Below are 16,706 nucleotides of genomic sequence, written 5' to 3'. Positions count from 1 at the left end.
TGAATCTGAATTATTAATATCTTCAAATTCATCACTTTGTTAAGTCTAGACAATCAAGTGAACAACAAATCAAGCTCTGGTTTGTAGTATTTGTTGATTTCTCTTCCTCCATTTCTTTTTGTTGTTGTTGTTGTTGGCCAGTTGTTGACTTGCCCTAGTGTCTGAGCCCAAATTTGAACTCGGGTCCTCCTAACTCCAGGACCTTGTTTGCTGATTTCTGAGACAAAACTACTCACCCTGAACATTTAGCAATCAGTTCTTCAATTAGCTATTCAATATGATCTGACTCTATGACAATATGACAATCATATAATATGATTCAATATTATGTGATAATAATCAAATAGCTCTTCAAGATGTGCTGACTCTAGTAGCCTTGGCTTCTACCCCTGTATCCCATAATCTAAAAATCTCCCCAAAGTGACAGATAGCGAGTTGTAGGTGAAATTGAGGATGAGACCTGGATCTCCCTTTTTCCCCACCACATGATTCTATGGTCCATCCCCTTCTTACATCTGAGAGAGTGAGATTCTAATACACATATAATAATAGGTTCTAATATACAAGGAAAGGAACATTGGATTTGGGGGTCACAAAAGCTGAGGTCCTGTTCCTGCTTTGCTGAGCAATTCCTTGCCCCTCTCTGGCCCACAGAGACCAGCTAGCTCAGCCCATGCTTGCCCTGAATTCCTTGACAAATGGTATCCAGCTCCTGCTTCAGGACCTGCCATTTGCTGGGACTCCATCACTTCCCAAATTGTTTCTTACTCCTTTTAGAACAGGCAGGAACAGTTTCCTTATCTGTCAACAAATCAAATCAAGAAGCTGAACTCGGAGATCTCTTAGACGTAGTGCACCTATTTGGACAGTCTTGGTAGTGGCTGGCACCTCCTGGAACGATGATCTATACAGCTCAGTTGCCCTGCATTTGGTCTCAAAAACTGCTCATTGAAAAATAACAGGAGGAAAAGCGGTTACAAAAGTCCATTTCCTTAAAAATGCTCCCAGGGATGGATGTCAGAGAAATTCCCCATCACCTTCCTTGGCTAGAAGAAAGGCAAGTGGCAGGGGCTGTTTGCAGGATGACTTTAGGATTCACCAATGAGAAGAAAGATTGTGTAGCAATTTGAGAACTGGAGTCCAGAATCACTTGGGTCTGACACCTGTTGGCTGAGTGATCCAAGGCCAATCAGCCTCTTGGAGGTCCAGGAAACAAACTGAATTGTGGATCTACTTTAATAGAGGGAATTTCCTTATTGAGAATTGCCTACAATAATGAAACCAAAGGTCCATTCCCATCCCCAAGCGCCTCCTTGTGCTGATTGACAGTCCCTGAATCCATGAATCAGGTAAACTGGCCAAAAGATTGATCTGGAGGCTATCTGCAGGAAGCAGGGCTTGGTTTCCCACCCCCCTCCCTACCTCTCTTCTTAAATAAGAGGGGGTATGTACGGGAAGTTGCCCAGGAGAAAATTGTTGGTCCAGCATTTTCTCAGCCATGGGAAGATGGCCACAGGGAATGATGACTGAGTCATAGCACAGAGGTTAAGAGAGCTGGGGGAATTTTCAAACCCTTGAAATTCAGTTCTGTAAATTAAGTGGAAGAACCTGATCTGATTGCAATTTCTAAGTGTCTAGAGACACATTCTTGAACTCCTCTGTGTTTCCCACCCACACTGGAGATTTGTATTTGCTAGTGGGTTGACCGCCCCAGGGAGTAAGATAATGCTCTCTGTCTCTCTTTGTCTCTCTCTCTCTCTGTCGCTCTCTCTCTGTTTCTCTCTGTCTCTTTGTCTCTCTTTCTCTATCTCTAAGTCTCTCTGTCTCTCTCTCACACACACACACTACACAAGTAGACACACATTTGAATGCAGACATACACACACACAAGAGTTCAGAAACCATTTCAGCAAGTATAATCAACAGCTATCAGTCAACAAGCATTTATTAAGCACCTACTAGATGCCAGGCATTATGCTAGGCATTGGGGATACAAAGACAAAAATGAAGGAAGTTTATATTCCATTGAGGGAAAACAAGTATGGGTATGGAAACCCTAAATCTATCTAAAATAATTTCAACATTATTATTATTATATTATTCAATATACAAGAAAATAATAACAAAGCAACTTAAAGAGGGAGAGATATTAACAAATAGGGAAATTGGGGGAAAATCATGTAGAAGAAAGACCTTTTTTGCCATTCTTTGAAGGAAGCTGGGGATTCCAAGATGCAAAGGTGAGGAAGAAGAACATTTTAAGCATTTTTGCAAAGGATGGGATGTTGTGGGCACAAAGGATAGTTAGCAGATCCAACTTAACTGGAAAAGAGAGAGCATGAAAACAAAACAAGGCTAAGAGAAGTAGATGGGAGTCCCAATATCAAATTATGCCTGGGATTCCTAGAAGCTGGGAGGGCAACTCTAGGGACACTTTCAATCCCCCTAAATAAAAGTCAAATCTTTTGGGGGGTGAGGGAAGCCTTTCTTAAGGTTTTGAGGATTGTCAAGGGAACTGTCCAAGCTCAGGCTCCTGAAAATGGCCTGCCAATGGAGGAAGCCCAAGAGCCTCAGAATTCTGGGATATCACTCTATGAATACATCCACATGCTTCAACAATTCACAACTCAGCAAGTTTTTGTTTTTTTTTTCTGGGGTTAAGTGACCTGCCTAGGGTCACACAGCTAGGAAGTATTAAATGTCTGAGGCTGGATTTTAACTCAGGTCCTTTTGACATCAGGGGCAGTACGCTATCCACTGCACCAACTAGCTGCCCCTCTCAACAAGTTTTATTAAGCCCCCCCTATGAATATTTGTGCTGATAATCATATTCTTATGGTGACATCATATGGCATAAATTATAGAATACTCTGAAAAATTAAGGTGAGGAATCACCTTCAGGGCAACTGAGAGGAATGGTAGACAAGTGGGCCTGAAGTACAGCAAATTACCTATGCAGGATTGTGCAGAAGTGGATGTAAAGATGGCTTCAAAGGTGTGGATGATCAGATAAGGAGGGGGTTAGGCAGGAGAGCAAGAGATAATCATTGGCCTGCCAGGACCAGTTCCATTATATCCAAATAAATTCAATAGCTCTCAAAGCAAGTCAGATGACCAGAGGAAGTGTTGTATAGTGGGTAGAGCACTGGACTTGGCTTCAGTAAGTCCCTGGGCCCATTTCTTTCTAGCAATATGACTCTGAGAAAATCGTTTAACCCTTCTGAGTCTCCGATTTTCTCAGAAGGATCATTCCCTTTAGGGATCATTCTCATTTTAATCTTTGGATGCCCAGAACCTAACCCAGGGACTCAGATACAGAAGACACTTAAATTTCTGATGTGAAATGAGAAGGTTGGACTCAATGACTTCTAAGATTTCTTCTAGCCCTAATAAATATTTGTTGAAATGGAAAGTTAATCCTGAGAATCACAGAGATAGAGGCTGTCTTGCTCATATCCACTCATTCAGTAGACATTTATTAACTGCTTTGTATATTCAAAGGGCTGTGCTCGATGCATAATTACAAAGGCAAAAAAGCAACATAGTGACTGCCCTAAAAGAGCTTATAGTCTACTACTGGGAGGAGCATGGAATCTATGAGATGTCTGTACTGTCTCCAGCTGCTTGGTTCCTTAAACAAGTAAGTATAATACAGATGGAACCAATGGAGAAATCCAAACAAAGAAAAATCGGTGCAGTGAATAGAGGTCTGGAGTGAAGGAGATTTGGGTTCAAATGCTGCTCCTGACATTTACTAGCTAGGTGACCTTGAAAGAGTCATTTTACTCTACCTCAACTTCCTCATTTGTAAAAATGAGAGAAGGTCTCTTTGGGCTCCTGATCAGTGATGCTAGGTATGGACAAGGGGCGAGCCAGATTAGGAGGTATGGATGAATTATGATCTGGGCCATTGGAGGGAGGGTACTAGTATCCACGTCTTTAGGTCCATTGTATTATAAGGCCAGGCAGAGTGTTGATCACTGGAATTTCAAAGATAGAAATGTTACTGTTCTGCTTACAAGGAGTTTCCATTCAATGATGGCATGTGGGGGGGTGTTGGTGTAGGAGGAATACACAGTTGTGATATAAGGCAGTTTTCAACTGAGGTTTAAAAGATTTGATTCTATTGCAGAGGCTTTAAAGAAATCAATGAGTAGAAATTTAAGTGTCTACTGTATCTGAGTCCTTGGGTTAGGTTCTGGGCACCCAAAGATTAAAATGAGAATGATTCCTGTCCTCTAACCTACATAAATGAGAATAGACAAAATGCTGGAAAGGAACTAGAGCTATGATTTCATTGATATCGAGAACTCCCGGATGAGGGAGCTCCCTTCACCAATGCAGGTTGGCAGTTTTTTGGGTAATGTATAGTGTTGAAACATTGCCTAAGGCAATGACTTTAAGTGATTCTTGTCCAGGGTCAATATGTATCAGACAGGACTTGAACTCAGAGCTTCTTGACCTTGACACCATTTTTTAATCCACTATGACTTATTGCTTCTCTACAAAATAAATTCAAGGGGATTTTGAAGGAGAAGCATTAAGTGCTGAGAGATTGAGAAATGATTCAGGTATTCTGAACCCTGGGATTTAAAGAGGAAGACAGGTAGGAGGGAGGGCAGGCTGAATAGGGACTTTTTTTTTTTTTTTTTTTTTTTTCAGGATTTAGCTTCTCTGAGAGCTTTCCTTTCTCTCCCTAGGGGTGGAGGTTCGGCTTCTTCTCAATAAGTAGGCATATATGTATGTATGTATGTGAGTGTGTGTGCGTGTGTGTGTTAAATTGAATTGTTGAAGGAGATATTCATTTCCTCTCCAAGTCAGTGATCTGAGTGGACAGACAGAGCTGGCCCAGCTGGGGAAGGAAGTGGGTGGACTGTGGCCTGGAGAATCTTGCCTGGTGGAAACTGGGGTTGGGTTAGCTGCAGAATTCTAGAGCCTGGAAAAGGGGAAGGAGCAATGGGACAAGGAATTCAGAAGATCTGGATTTGAGCCTTCTACTAATTTGCTGTGTGGCCTTGGACAAGTTACTTTCCTTCTCTGGGCCAGTCTTTTCTTCTGTAAATCAAGAAGGTTGACCAGATGATCTAATCTCAGTTCTAAATCTACAAACCTATGGAGGTCCTTTTTCACTCAGAATTTGGGGTCATCAGGTCCTCCTCCAAGGATCTTTTACTAGTCTTAGGATTGTAGGGCTTAAAGTTGGCAGATGAGCGCCCTCTAGTGGGATTCAATGTGTTTGCTGGATTCCCCTTAAGCAACCTTAACTATGGGACATGGATGCATTCATATGGTATCAGGTGACTAATTTTACATACTTTCCTTCCTTCCTTCCTTTCTTCCTTCCTTCCTTCCTTCCTTCCTTTCCTTCCTTCCTTCCTTCCTTCCTTCCTTCCTTCCTTCCTTCCTTCCTTCCCCTCCCTTTCTTCTTTCCTTCCTTTCTTCCTTTTTCTTCCTTCCTTCCTTCCTTCATTCCTTCCTTCCTTCCTTCCTTTTTTCCTTCCTTTTTCTTCCTTCCTTCCTTCCTTTTTTCCTTCCTTTTTCTTCCTTCCTTCCTTCCTTCTTCCTTTCCTCCTCCCCTCCCTCCTTCCTTCCTTCCTTCCTCCCCCTCCCTTCTTCCCTCCCTCCTTCCTTCCTTCCTTCCTTCCTTCCCTTCCTTCCTTCCTTCCTTCCTTCCTCCCTTCCTCCCTCCCTCCCTCCTTCCTTCCTTCCTTTCTTCCTTCCTTCCTTCCTTCCTTCCTTTCCTTCCTTCCTCCCTCCCTCCCTCACTCCCTCCCTCCCTCCCTTCCTTCCTTCCTTCTTTTCTTTCTTTCTTCTCTCCCTTTTATTTACCACCAGTCTCTCCTGTACCTCTGACAACACCTTGACAATGACATTCTGTACATCACATTTTAGGAAAGACACTGAGAAGCAGGAGAGTACCCTTATACCCTTAACCTTTCTGTGCCCAAGACAACTTTCAAGGTCATGCCATATGAGAATCATTTGGAGAATATTTAGCTTGAGGGAGAGATGAGAACTATGACTTAAAAGAAAGATTAGCCTTGTTCTGCTTGGCCACGGAAGGCCGAGCTAAAATCAATGAGTGGAAGTTTCTCAGAGGTAAATTTAAAGCCTGATGTCAGGAAAAGCTTCCTAACCATGTCAGAGTAGAATGGGCTTTCTTCAGATGTGGTGAATTTGCCTCAGGATTGTGGATTTTGAGTTGTAAGGGACTTTGAGGCAGTGTGCCATCATGGAAAGAGCATTGACCTGCCTCCCTCTCATACTAGTTAGCTATGTGACTCTGAACACGTCAAACTACTTCCTGAAGTATCTGTAAAATGAAGAAGCTTGGTCAGAGTAGAATCACAAATTGAGAGCTAGAAGTGACCTTGGATAGTATTCATTTCACCCCCTTTCTTTTGCATGCAGAAACAGAGACTCAGAGAGGTTATACCCAGTGCTACAGAGTTCTTGTCTGAGGCAGGATCCAAACCCAAACTCTTTGACCCCAAATCTAGTGCATTCCCCTCCCCCAACCTCAAATGGCAGTATCTTGTACATGGTAGGCAATATATATGTGTTTATATATGTATGTGTATTGAACTGAATTGTTGGAGGAGATATCCATCCCTTCTCCTAGAAGGAGAAGCAGATAGAGTAGGGAGGGGAAGCTAGCAGTGTGCAGAACGTGGTCTTTGGGGGGGCGGGACTTGATGAGAAATTTGGGGGGAGTAGTTATCTACAGGTTTGTGAGATAGCCCACTGGGTTGGTCCTTTTGCTGTCCCTCTTTTTGGGAGATTTTGCTGAGTGAGGTAAGAATAATGTAGATGTAAGCAGATAGTCTAGATGGGGAAACCCAGGGCTGGATGTTCTAGGGAGGGTGAATTTTCCCCATATTCATTTCAGGCTTCATATATCAAGGCAGTGGGGCTGCCTGGGGCTGAGGTCATGTTCACTGGTCCCCTCTTCAACTGGCCTGAGTTCTCAAGAGCCGAGGCTCTTTGTTAAATTTTATATTGGGGTGGAAAGTCCCAATGGAGAGTGGGTAAAGTCTGGGGTACGTGGGGTCTTTTTTGTGATGTGTTAGTTTAAGACGGTTCCCCCATGTATACGCTAGCTGAAAAGTAAACCAGAACCCATTTGGACAGTGATTGTGGCTGCCCCAAGGAGCTGAAGCACCGACCCTTGAGCTCTAGGTTTTCTGTCTTTCAGATACCTTTAGACTCATTTCTTATCCTCAGCAGGGGAGATGTCTCTCCTTCAGCTGGCTGAGATGTACTTATGGAGGATGGCCAGGGGTATAGGGAAGGACTGACAGAGCCAGTCTTCTCCCCAACACAACCTGCACCATCCCTTGCACTCCACCACCCTCATCATGGGGCCAAGTAGATTGAATCCTGGGAGTCTAGAAGACCTGCATGCAGATTCTGCCACAGACATTCACCAGTTCTGTGACTCTGGGCAATTCAGTTAATCTCTGTGAATTTCCATGTGTAGAATGAAGGCCATCACAGGATTATTGTGAGATATAAATGAGATGTGGCTTAAAAACTTGAAACCTCAAAACCATGAGTGATTCGTTCTTTTTCCCTTTTTCCGGAAATGTTTTGTTTCCAGGATTTTCTCCCCATCCTAAAAATTCATCTTCCTCCCCCAATACCCCCAACCCATTTTCTCTCTATTTCGGTTACTTTTCTCCTTCCTTCCGAGTAAAAGATTGTTTAAAAAAGATTATAGGAATATTAAATTTTTTAATTCTCCTATTGTAAAAAGAAAAAAGTATTTGCGAGCAAAAGATAAAGAAGATATTTGTTATATGTATTATATATTTATGTGTTAATAAATAATATATCTTTTTTAATATATTGCTTATGGGAGGGTGTGGGGAAAGAATGTTAATTGACCAGCAAAAATTTTTAAAAAAAAAAAAATAATTTTTAAAATTTATTTTTTTTTTTTTTAATCTAATATCTGCCTTTTTATATTTTTGAATCTTCCAATTTTAGGAAATTAATGCTTTCTTTTGTTTGTATTCCTTTTTTATTTTTGTTTTTCTTATTCTTTTTTAAAAATAAAAAAAATATATTTTTTAAAAGTTTACTGCCTCTGCTTCCTTTCCTTTTACATTCTCCTCAACTATCTAGCTTCTGGTCTTATCATTCATTGGAAACTGTCTTCTCCAAATTAACCAGTGAACTCTTACTTGCCAAACCCAATGTTCTTTTCCCAGTCCCCATCTTTTTTGACCTCTCTGCAGCCTTTTTGGCCGCCTTTTCCTCCTGGATCCTTTTTCCTCTCTGAGTTTTTACAGTCTGCTTCCTCCTAGCTCTTCTCCTACCAGATTGACTTCTCCCTTTCAGTCTTCATTCCTGTCTAAATATCCTGTTGGGTAACTGTGGGTGTTCCCCAAGGTTTTGCCCTATTCACTTCTCCTGTTATTCTTTTTCTGTGTCTGTCTGTCTCTCTCCTCTCTATCTCTCTGTCTCTCTCCCTCTTTCTGTCTTTGTGTCTGCCAGCTTGTGTCTCTCTACCTCCCTCTCTCAGTGTCTTTCTTTCTGTCTCTATCTCTGTTTCTCCATCTCTGTCTCTCCCTCTCTCTGTCTCTGTATCTTTCTGTCTGTTTCTCTCCTTCTCCCTCTCTCCCTTTCTGTAGCCTCTCCAACTTCCCTGGATTTAATTATATATTCCATATCTCTATGGAATAGCTTGCCAAATTTATAGATTTAATCCAGTCTCTCTCCATCTTCAGTTTCACATTGCTAATTGTCTCCTGGACTTTTGAAACTGGTTGTCCTGGAGAAATCTCAAACCTGACATGACAAAAACTATATCCATTATCTGTCTCCCCAAACCCTCCCTTCTTCTACACTTCCCACTGTCTGTTGAAGGCAATGTTAGCTTTCCAATCATTTTGGTTCATAAACCTGACATTATTTCATACCATACCATACTCTAAGGAAGAGGCAGCTTGGTGGTTCAATGGCTAGAACACTGGGTCTGGATTTCCCTAACGTTGTGATCCCAAATAAGTCACAACCGATGGTTGCTTCCATTTCCTCATCTGTAAAATTGGAATAATAATGATAACAACTATTACTGAAGGTTATTGTGAGGATCAACTGAAACAACACATATAACACCTAAAATGTTATGGAAATGCTGGTTATTAGGCAGATTTCAGAAAAACCTGTAAAGATTTACATGAACTGATGCTAAGTGAGTGAAATGAGCAGAACCAGAAGAATATTGTACACAGTGACAGCAACATTGGGCAATTGACTTAGCTCTGTTTCTACTAATGTGTAAATATGTTTAACATGATTACAGATGTATAACCTATATTAAATTCCTGCTGATCATTTTGGGGAGAGAGAAAAATTTGGAACTCAAAATTGTATAAAAATGAATGTTGAAAATAGTCTTTACAAGTAATTGGAAAAAATAAAATACTATTTTAAAAAAGGAAATGCTGTCTATTGCTATTATTAGATAACTCTCTGTGTGTATGTAAACACCTGTTTCCCTATTTGAATATAAGCTCACTGATAGTAGAGACCATTTCCTTCTTTGTCTGAATCCCCAGCCCTTAGCTCAGTATCTGATGCATAATAGGTACTTAATAACTTCTTGAAGATTAACTGAATCCCCCTTTCTTTTTAAGCAATAACTGCAAAGAGATGGGTTGAGTGCCCTTGATTGTAGATGTGGTACAAGAATGCATCCCATTTGTCTTGTTCGTTATAAATTACAAAGAGAATTTTATAATTTCTAGAGGCTATTGTTCATTATTGTTTGTCCTTCATTCTTGAAGAGAGCTGGGGAGGAGATGCCATGACATGCAAGTGAATTGGATTTCAGTGGGAGAAGGCTGGGCAAAGTCACCTGCCTCATTTTCCCCCAAAGAGCCATCTGAGTCCAGTAGCCAGATATAGATCAGGATGACTGGAGATGACCTCGGATGAAATGGGAGACCTCGGCCTTCGTGAACTCAGGTCTTCAACAGGTCTCAGTTTGACTGGTATAGTTTACAAAGTGTTTTCATAGCTAAGATTAAGAAACAGTGAATATGATGTGGTAGAGAGGACTTTGGACTTGTTCAGAAGAAATATGGTCTATAATGTTTCTTATCTGTATAACTGATGAAGTAATTTCAACTCTTTATCTGTTTTTCTGTCTGTAAAATGGGGATAATAGTCCCCCCAGGATAGGTAGAGGGCTCAAATAATCTGTATCAAACTCTTTCAAGCAGTAAAATGTTTGGATAATATGACCGATTACTATTATTCAATCTTTACAATTGTGCTATAAAATTGAGATATTGTTGTCTCCGTTTTTACAGGTCGGGGCATCTGAAGGGAGCTCATAGACCACCCTTGGTCCAAAGCTCATTTGCATTAGATTCTCCTGATTGGTGGAGATTGATTATCAAGGCTTCTCCCGCCCTTGAGGGTGTGGGCTAGAGTGGGATGTCCCATGGCTTGTGTGTATCAACTAATAAAAATGGAAATTGAGGCAGGGAGAGAGAAATGATTTACAAGGGACCCTGAAAATAGTGGTAACAATAATAATAACCAGAGAATTGAGTTTTGACAAGTAATTAAATTCATCTAATCCAGAAACATTTATTTTTTTGTATGTGTCACAGACTTCTTGGGCAATCTTGACCTGGGCATATTTGATCTTCTCAAAATAATGTTTTCAAATACATAAAATAAAATATATAGGATTACAGGGAAAGCAACAAAAGAATGATGTAATTTTTTTTTTCTTATCCTAGTTCATGAAATGTGAAATCTGCCTTTTGATCCCTAGGGGATCCATGAATCATTGAATAATAATCCCTGATTTAGTTTAATTCCTTCACTTTAAATTTGGTAAAGTTGAGGCCCATAGAGATTAGTGACTTAGAGACATTGAGGTATCTCATTAGAGAGACTGGACTTGGAGTTTGGAAGGCCTGAGTGCAAACATGAATCCAGGAACTTCTGGGTGATCTTACTAGCTGCTCGCCTCAGTTTTCTCATTTGCAAAACAGGAATTGGAAAAGGAAATGGCAAACTACTCCAGCTTATTTACCAAGAAAACCTCAGACAGGTCTACAAGACTGGGACACAACTGTTAGGACTAAATAACAACAAAATAGGGATTATAACAGCACCTACCTTCCAGGGTTGTTATATAGATCAAATGAAATGATATTTGTAAAGCTCTTTGCCCTTAAATTTGCAGCTATATAAACATTAGCTAATTATTAGTCGTGATGGCAAGGCTGATGTTTAATTACAAATTTCCTTTGCTCTCCAATAAATTAATTATGAGTTAGGGGAATGTCAGGGAATATCTGTGATTTCACTAGCATGAGAAACTATTGATGTGGAAACATCTCCCATCAGTGCTTACTTGTAGCTCACTATAACTTAAAACCTTAGAAAGGGGACTAGAACAGTAATGGGTGAAGTGGCTTATCCAGTTACATATCCCTAGTCAAAGACAGGACTCATATCCAGGTTTTTCCTGATTGCGAGGTTAGCCCTCTGTCTACTACTAAGTCACACAGACTCTCCCTACTTTCATAAAAGTCTGTTAAAAAAATCTCCTAATGTTTCTGTGGTACAAAAAGGCTATTCTCACAAAGGAGGTAGGACTTACAGGAATTTTTACAGAAAAAGGACACTTTTCTACAAAAAGAGAAATTGAGGCATACCACAGTCATACAGGAGTGTTTGAACCCAGGATGAATCAGATTAAATGTAATCAGGAAATATTTAACAAAATTAATACAAATACAAAGCAACATAGCTTAATTTATGGTTTTCTAAATCAATAAGTACTTGCAGGGATCCATTTTTATTTTAATAGGGCATTAAGTTACCTCTTGATCATAGCCAGGAAAAATGCTTTTAAATTATAAAGCCAAGGTTTTCTATGTGTGATCTATGGACCCCTATGGGTCCCTGAGATTCTTTCAGGGAGTCTAGAAAATAAAAACTATTTTTATAATAATGTTGTTAATCATTTTTCAGTTGTGTCCAAATCTTCATGATCCCATTTGGGGTTTTCTTGGCAGAGGTACTGGAGTGGTTGGATGTTTCTTTTTCCAGCTCATTTTACAGATGAGGAAACTGAGGCAAATGGGATTAAGTGACTTACCCAGAGTCACATAGCTAGTATCTGAGGTCAGATTTAAAGTTGTGAAGGTAAGTTTATCCACTGTGCTACCTAACCAAAGCATTATTTGCCTATCACTGTCCTTCTCCCTTTTCTAACTACCACTGTGGGAGTTAGATTGTCTGACTTTACATGGACAAACTTTAAAAGTATTTCTTTATTAATTCATTTTTCCTATAACCCCACTCTCCAGTTCTTTCTCTTTGAGATTATTTTCCAGTCTCACTGAATAGATCTTTTCATACATAGTTATTTGCATGGTGTCTCCCTCATCTGACTATGGGTTCTTTAAAGGCAAGGACTGTGTCCTTTGTATTACTCTTGAATAAGATATTTTATTTTACTTATATTGCTTTATGCATCATGTTGGGAGAGAAAAATCAGAGCAAAAGGGAAAAATCATGGGAGAAATAAAAAAAAGAGAAAAAAGTGAACATAGCATGAAATGAGTTACATCCAGTCTTCACAGTTCTTTCTCTGGTTGCAGATGGCATTTTCTGTCCAAATTCTATTGGAAATGCTTTGAATTACTGAACCACTGAGAAGAACCAAGTGTTTCATAGTTGATCATTACACATTCTTGCTCTTATTGTATACAACGTATTCCAGGTTCTGCTTGTTTCGTTCATCATCAGTTCACAAAAATCTTTTCAGGCCTTTCAGAAATAATAGAACAATAATATTCCATTACCTTCATGTATCACAACTTGTTCAGCCATTCCCCAATTGATGGGCATGTATTCATATTGTTTTCCAGTTTTCCTAGCAATTTTTACCTTAAATAGTAAGTTCTTATTCCAGAAGTTGGAGTTTTGGGATTTATCAAATATTAGATTACTATAGGCCCTTGATTATTGTGTTGTGTATATCAAATTTATTCCACTGATCCACCACTCTGTTTCTTAGCCAGTACTAAATGATTTTGCTGACTACTGCTTTATAATTTACTTTTAGGTTTGGTACTGCTAAGCCACTATTCTTTATTTTTTTTTCATTAATTCCCTTGAGACTCTTGATCTTTTGTTCTTCCAGATAAATTTTGATGTTATTTTTTTCTAATTCTATAAAATAATTTTTTGGCAGTTTGATTGATATGGTACTGAACAAGTAGACCAATTTAGGCAAAATCATCAGTTTTATTATATTACCTGAGCTCATCCATGAGCAATTGGTATTTTTCCAATTGTTTAAATCTGACTTTATTTGTGTAAGAAGTGTTTTGTAATTGTGTTCATATAGTTCTTGGGTTGTCTTGGCAGGTAAACACCCAAATATTTTATTTTGTCTACAGTTACTTTAAATGAGATTTCTCTTTCTTTCTATTGTTTGTTGATGGGCTTTTTCAGATAAGACATTTTATCCCTAATGACCTCAGTGTCCATCTGAAAGAGAAGGGGCTAGAATCAGGTGAGCTCTTAGGTTCCTTCTGGTTCCAAATTGTGTGATACTAGGAATGGAGGTTTGAATTAGTTTGGTGTCCAATAACAATGTAAAGTTAGAGAAGGATTTTTTTGTGGCTGGAATCGGTGGTTGGTTTGGTTATCCTTTGTTCTCAAAGAGGACTAAAATAGCATCACTGTATTAGAGTTGGTTACTGTGAGTCTGACTGTGGCTGATCAGACCAATATGAGCTCAGAGTCCTCGGCCACAAGTCAGACACAAAGAGTCCCTATGAACATTTGAGGTGCTTCTCTAACTTTGCCCATCTCATGTTTCCTCTGAGCTACTTCAATTCTGCTTTGCTCATAGAACACAGCACCCATTGACCTTATTAGCACAATGCCTGGTACAAAGTAAGTACTTAATACATGCACTCTGATTTAATTTGATTTGGCAGTGCTCAACCTCCATTGGCTTGCCCTGCCTAACTCTCTCTCTCCCTCTGTCTCTTCCCCCAGAAACAAAACTTGTGTACACCCAGCTTCTATCACAATGAGTCTTCTGGGAGATGCTGCTACCACTGTCCCCCAGGTAAGGAAGGAAAACCACACAGGTGGGAACAGCCAGCAAGATGCATTCCTTGGGGAGTCCTGGTCCCCTAGTCCCTGAGTGTTTATGAGATGCAAGATGCAGAGAAGATCTTACCAGCTGGGCGGGGGCATTCTGAGGCCCAGAAGAAAGCTTTATAGTGTCCTTATTTTTCTGAACTCAAATTTTTTTCCCAATTTTTGGGCATGTCTAACCATTGGGTAGATTTTGGGAACAGTTATGGCCTTCCAAACAACATGGGGGAAGGGAAGAAACTTTAAACTGAGCAAAACTTTGAGAGGGAAGTGATATCTGAGCTGAGGATCTTAACAGGCTGGAATCACTTCCACAGATGGTGGAGAGATCACACAAATGCATGAGTTAGGATAAGCTGCTAAGAATACTGAACAGTCTAGATTGTTTCATGTAGAAGTAATGATATAAATAAATCTGGACTTTGGTTGTCAAGGGTCATAGATTGATGAAGAAAACCACAAATTTATATTATCTATTGACAAAGAAAACCACAAATAAATCTGGACGTTTGGTTGTCAAGGGTCGTAGACTGAGGAAGAAAACCACAAGTTTATATTATCTATTGACGAAGAAAACCACAAATAAATCTGGATGTTTGGTTGTCAAGGGTCATAGATTGATGAAGAAAACCACAAGTTTATATTATCTATGTTGCATTGTATTTTTATTTATTTTGTTAAACTATCCCCATTGTGGCTTTGTGGTGTTTCCTGGGATGAGGTAGTGACAGAATAGTGACCATTTAGACTTATGCTTTAGGAGGATCATTTTGATAGCAGTGGGAAAGATAGTTTGGAGACACTATAAGCAAGGGATTTGTTACAAGATCAAGTGAGAGGCATCCGGACAGTACCAGATGCTGGATTTGCTATCCTACTCCCATGGCCGTAGATTTGACATTTTATCCCTAATGACTTCAGTGTCTTTATCTGAAAAAGAAGGATTAGAAACAAGTGATGTCTTATATTCCTTGTTGTTCTAAATCATGTAATAGTAGTGGTGAAAGCATTAGTTGGTTTGGTGTCCAATAAAACTAGAAAGTTAGGGAAGCATTTTTTGTGGGTGGAACTGACAAGACTCAGTGGCAACTCTCAGAATCACAGAATCTCAGTGTTGGAAGACATTTCATGAGGGTTTTGGTCTGGTTCATCCGGAAAAGAATGTCCACTCCAATCTAGGTATAATGGTAAATAATAAACAACCAGCTCTCTGAAAAAAAATTATATTCTTGCAAGAATTTTCAAGGTCTAATAAATGTTTAACAAATAGCCCTCTGAAAATGCAAGATACTCTTGCAAGAATTTTCAAGGTTTAAGTAAATATTTAATAACTAACTCTCTAAAAATGTATCATACTGTTACAAGAGTTGTCAAACTCTAAACAAATGTTTAACAGTCAGCTCTCTGAAACTACATGATACTGTTGCAAGAATTTTCAAGGTCCTTGCTAGCTGCTACATGAACAAATTAGCAGAAGATACACACAGACAGGTAAATTGCAATTTATTTATCCGTGTGACCCATACCATCAATAAGGGACCAACATATGTAATACACAATTTCACAGATAGCATATGTACATGGATATACAAAGATAGATATCCATATCTACTTCTATATCTTTTCTCCTTCTTAGCTATGTGATACCAAGAAAGTACAAAGCTCTTTTGGGGAAGATAAGATGGGGAACTTAGGAAAAGATACAGAAAAGGAACTTTTTTTTAAGAGGATGATTAAATCATTACAAAGGAAAAAATGTATTCTTTAGCATAACCATTTACACTGGACCAAAGGAAACAGTATCTTCTTTTTTGGTTAATTAGTTAGTCCACATTTGTTAAGCTCCTGTAGCTTTATATGATAGGGTAAAATGGAGATGGGTTCCTGAAACTTCAGAGTTTATGAATTTTATAACTGCAAATTTATGGAAAATGGAGCCATTTGATATATGTCATGTAGGGTGTAAATATCTATATTTATAGTTAAATAAAAGGCAGCTAAGTGACTCAGGAGATAAAGCACTGGGACTGGAGTCAGAAAGACTCATCTTCCTAAGTTCAAACGTGGCTTCAGAAACTTATTGTGTGGCCCTGGCAAATTACTTTATCCTGTTTGCCTCAGTTTCCTTATCTGTAAAATAAGCTGGAGAAGGAAATGGCAAATTACTTTAGAATCTTTACCAAAAAAACCCAAAACCCAAATGGAGCCACATAGAACTGGACATAAGCTGAAAAATGACTAAAGTGAATAACATGATAATTACATATTATTTATATTAAATATATAGTTATCACTATGATATTTACATATACATAAAATATACTATAATTTACATTTTTAATGACAACAAATATAGGATGATGTAGGAATACAAGCAAACCCTTTCTCCCAAGCAGGTAACCTATCTAATTCCCTTGTATTTACCACTTTGGAGATTTCTCCTCATTACCTGGCAATTATATTGAAGCTGCTTGCACTGGATTGACCCAGAGAAATGAGAGGGGGCCAGCTCCAAGATATCATACAAAAGACAGGTGGGGCATGATGGCAGA

General features: G+C 39.2%; 1 protein-coding gene across 3 annotated transcripts in view; it reads left to right on the top strand.

The window, feature by feature from the left end:
- Window positions 1–16,706, top strand: part of TNFRSF8 (TNF receptor superfamily member 8) — an 81,547-nt gene that overhangs the window by 6,144 nt on the left and 58,697 nt on the right. For all 3 annotated transcript variants that reach the window (XM_031962841.1, XM_031962840.1, XM_031962842.1), the window contains exon 2: window positions 14,050–14,122. In XM_031962841.1, the coding sequence (XP_031818701.1) occupies window positions 14,050–14,122 (73 nt within the window). The remainder of the gene's footprint in view (window positions 1–14,049; window positions 14,123–16,706) is intronic.

Source organism: Sarcophilus harrisii, chromosome 3, assembly GCF_902635505.1.
Source record: "Sarcophilus harrisii chromosome 3, mSarHar1.11, whole genome shotgun sequence".
Classification (NCBI taxonomy): Eukaryota; Metazoa; Chordata; class Mammalia; order Dasyuromorphia; family Dasyuridae; genus Sarcophilus; species Sarcophilus harrisii.
Note: the sequence above shows the minus strand (reverse complement) of the source record. Positions and strands in the feature narration are given on the sequence as shown.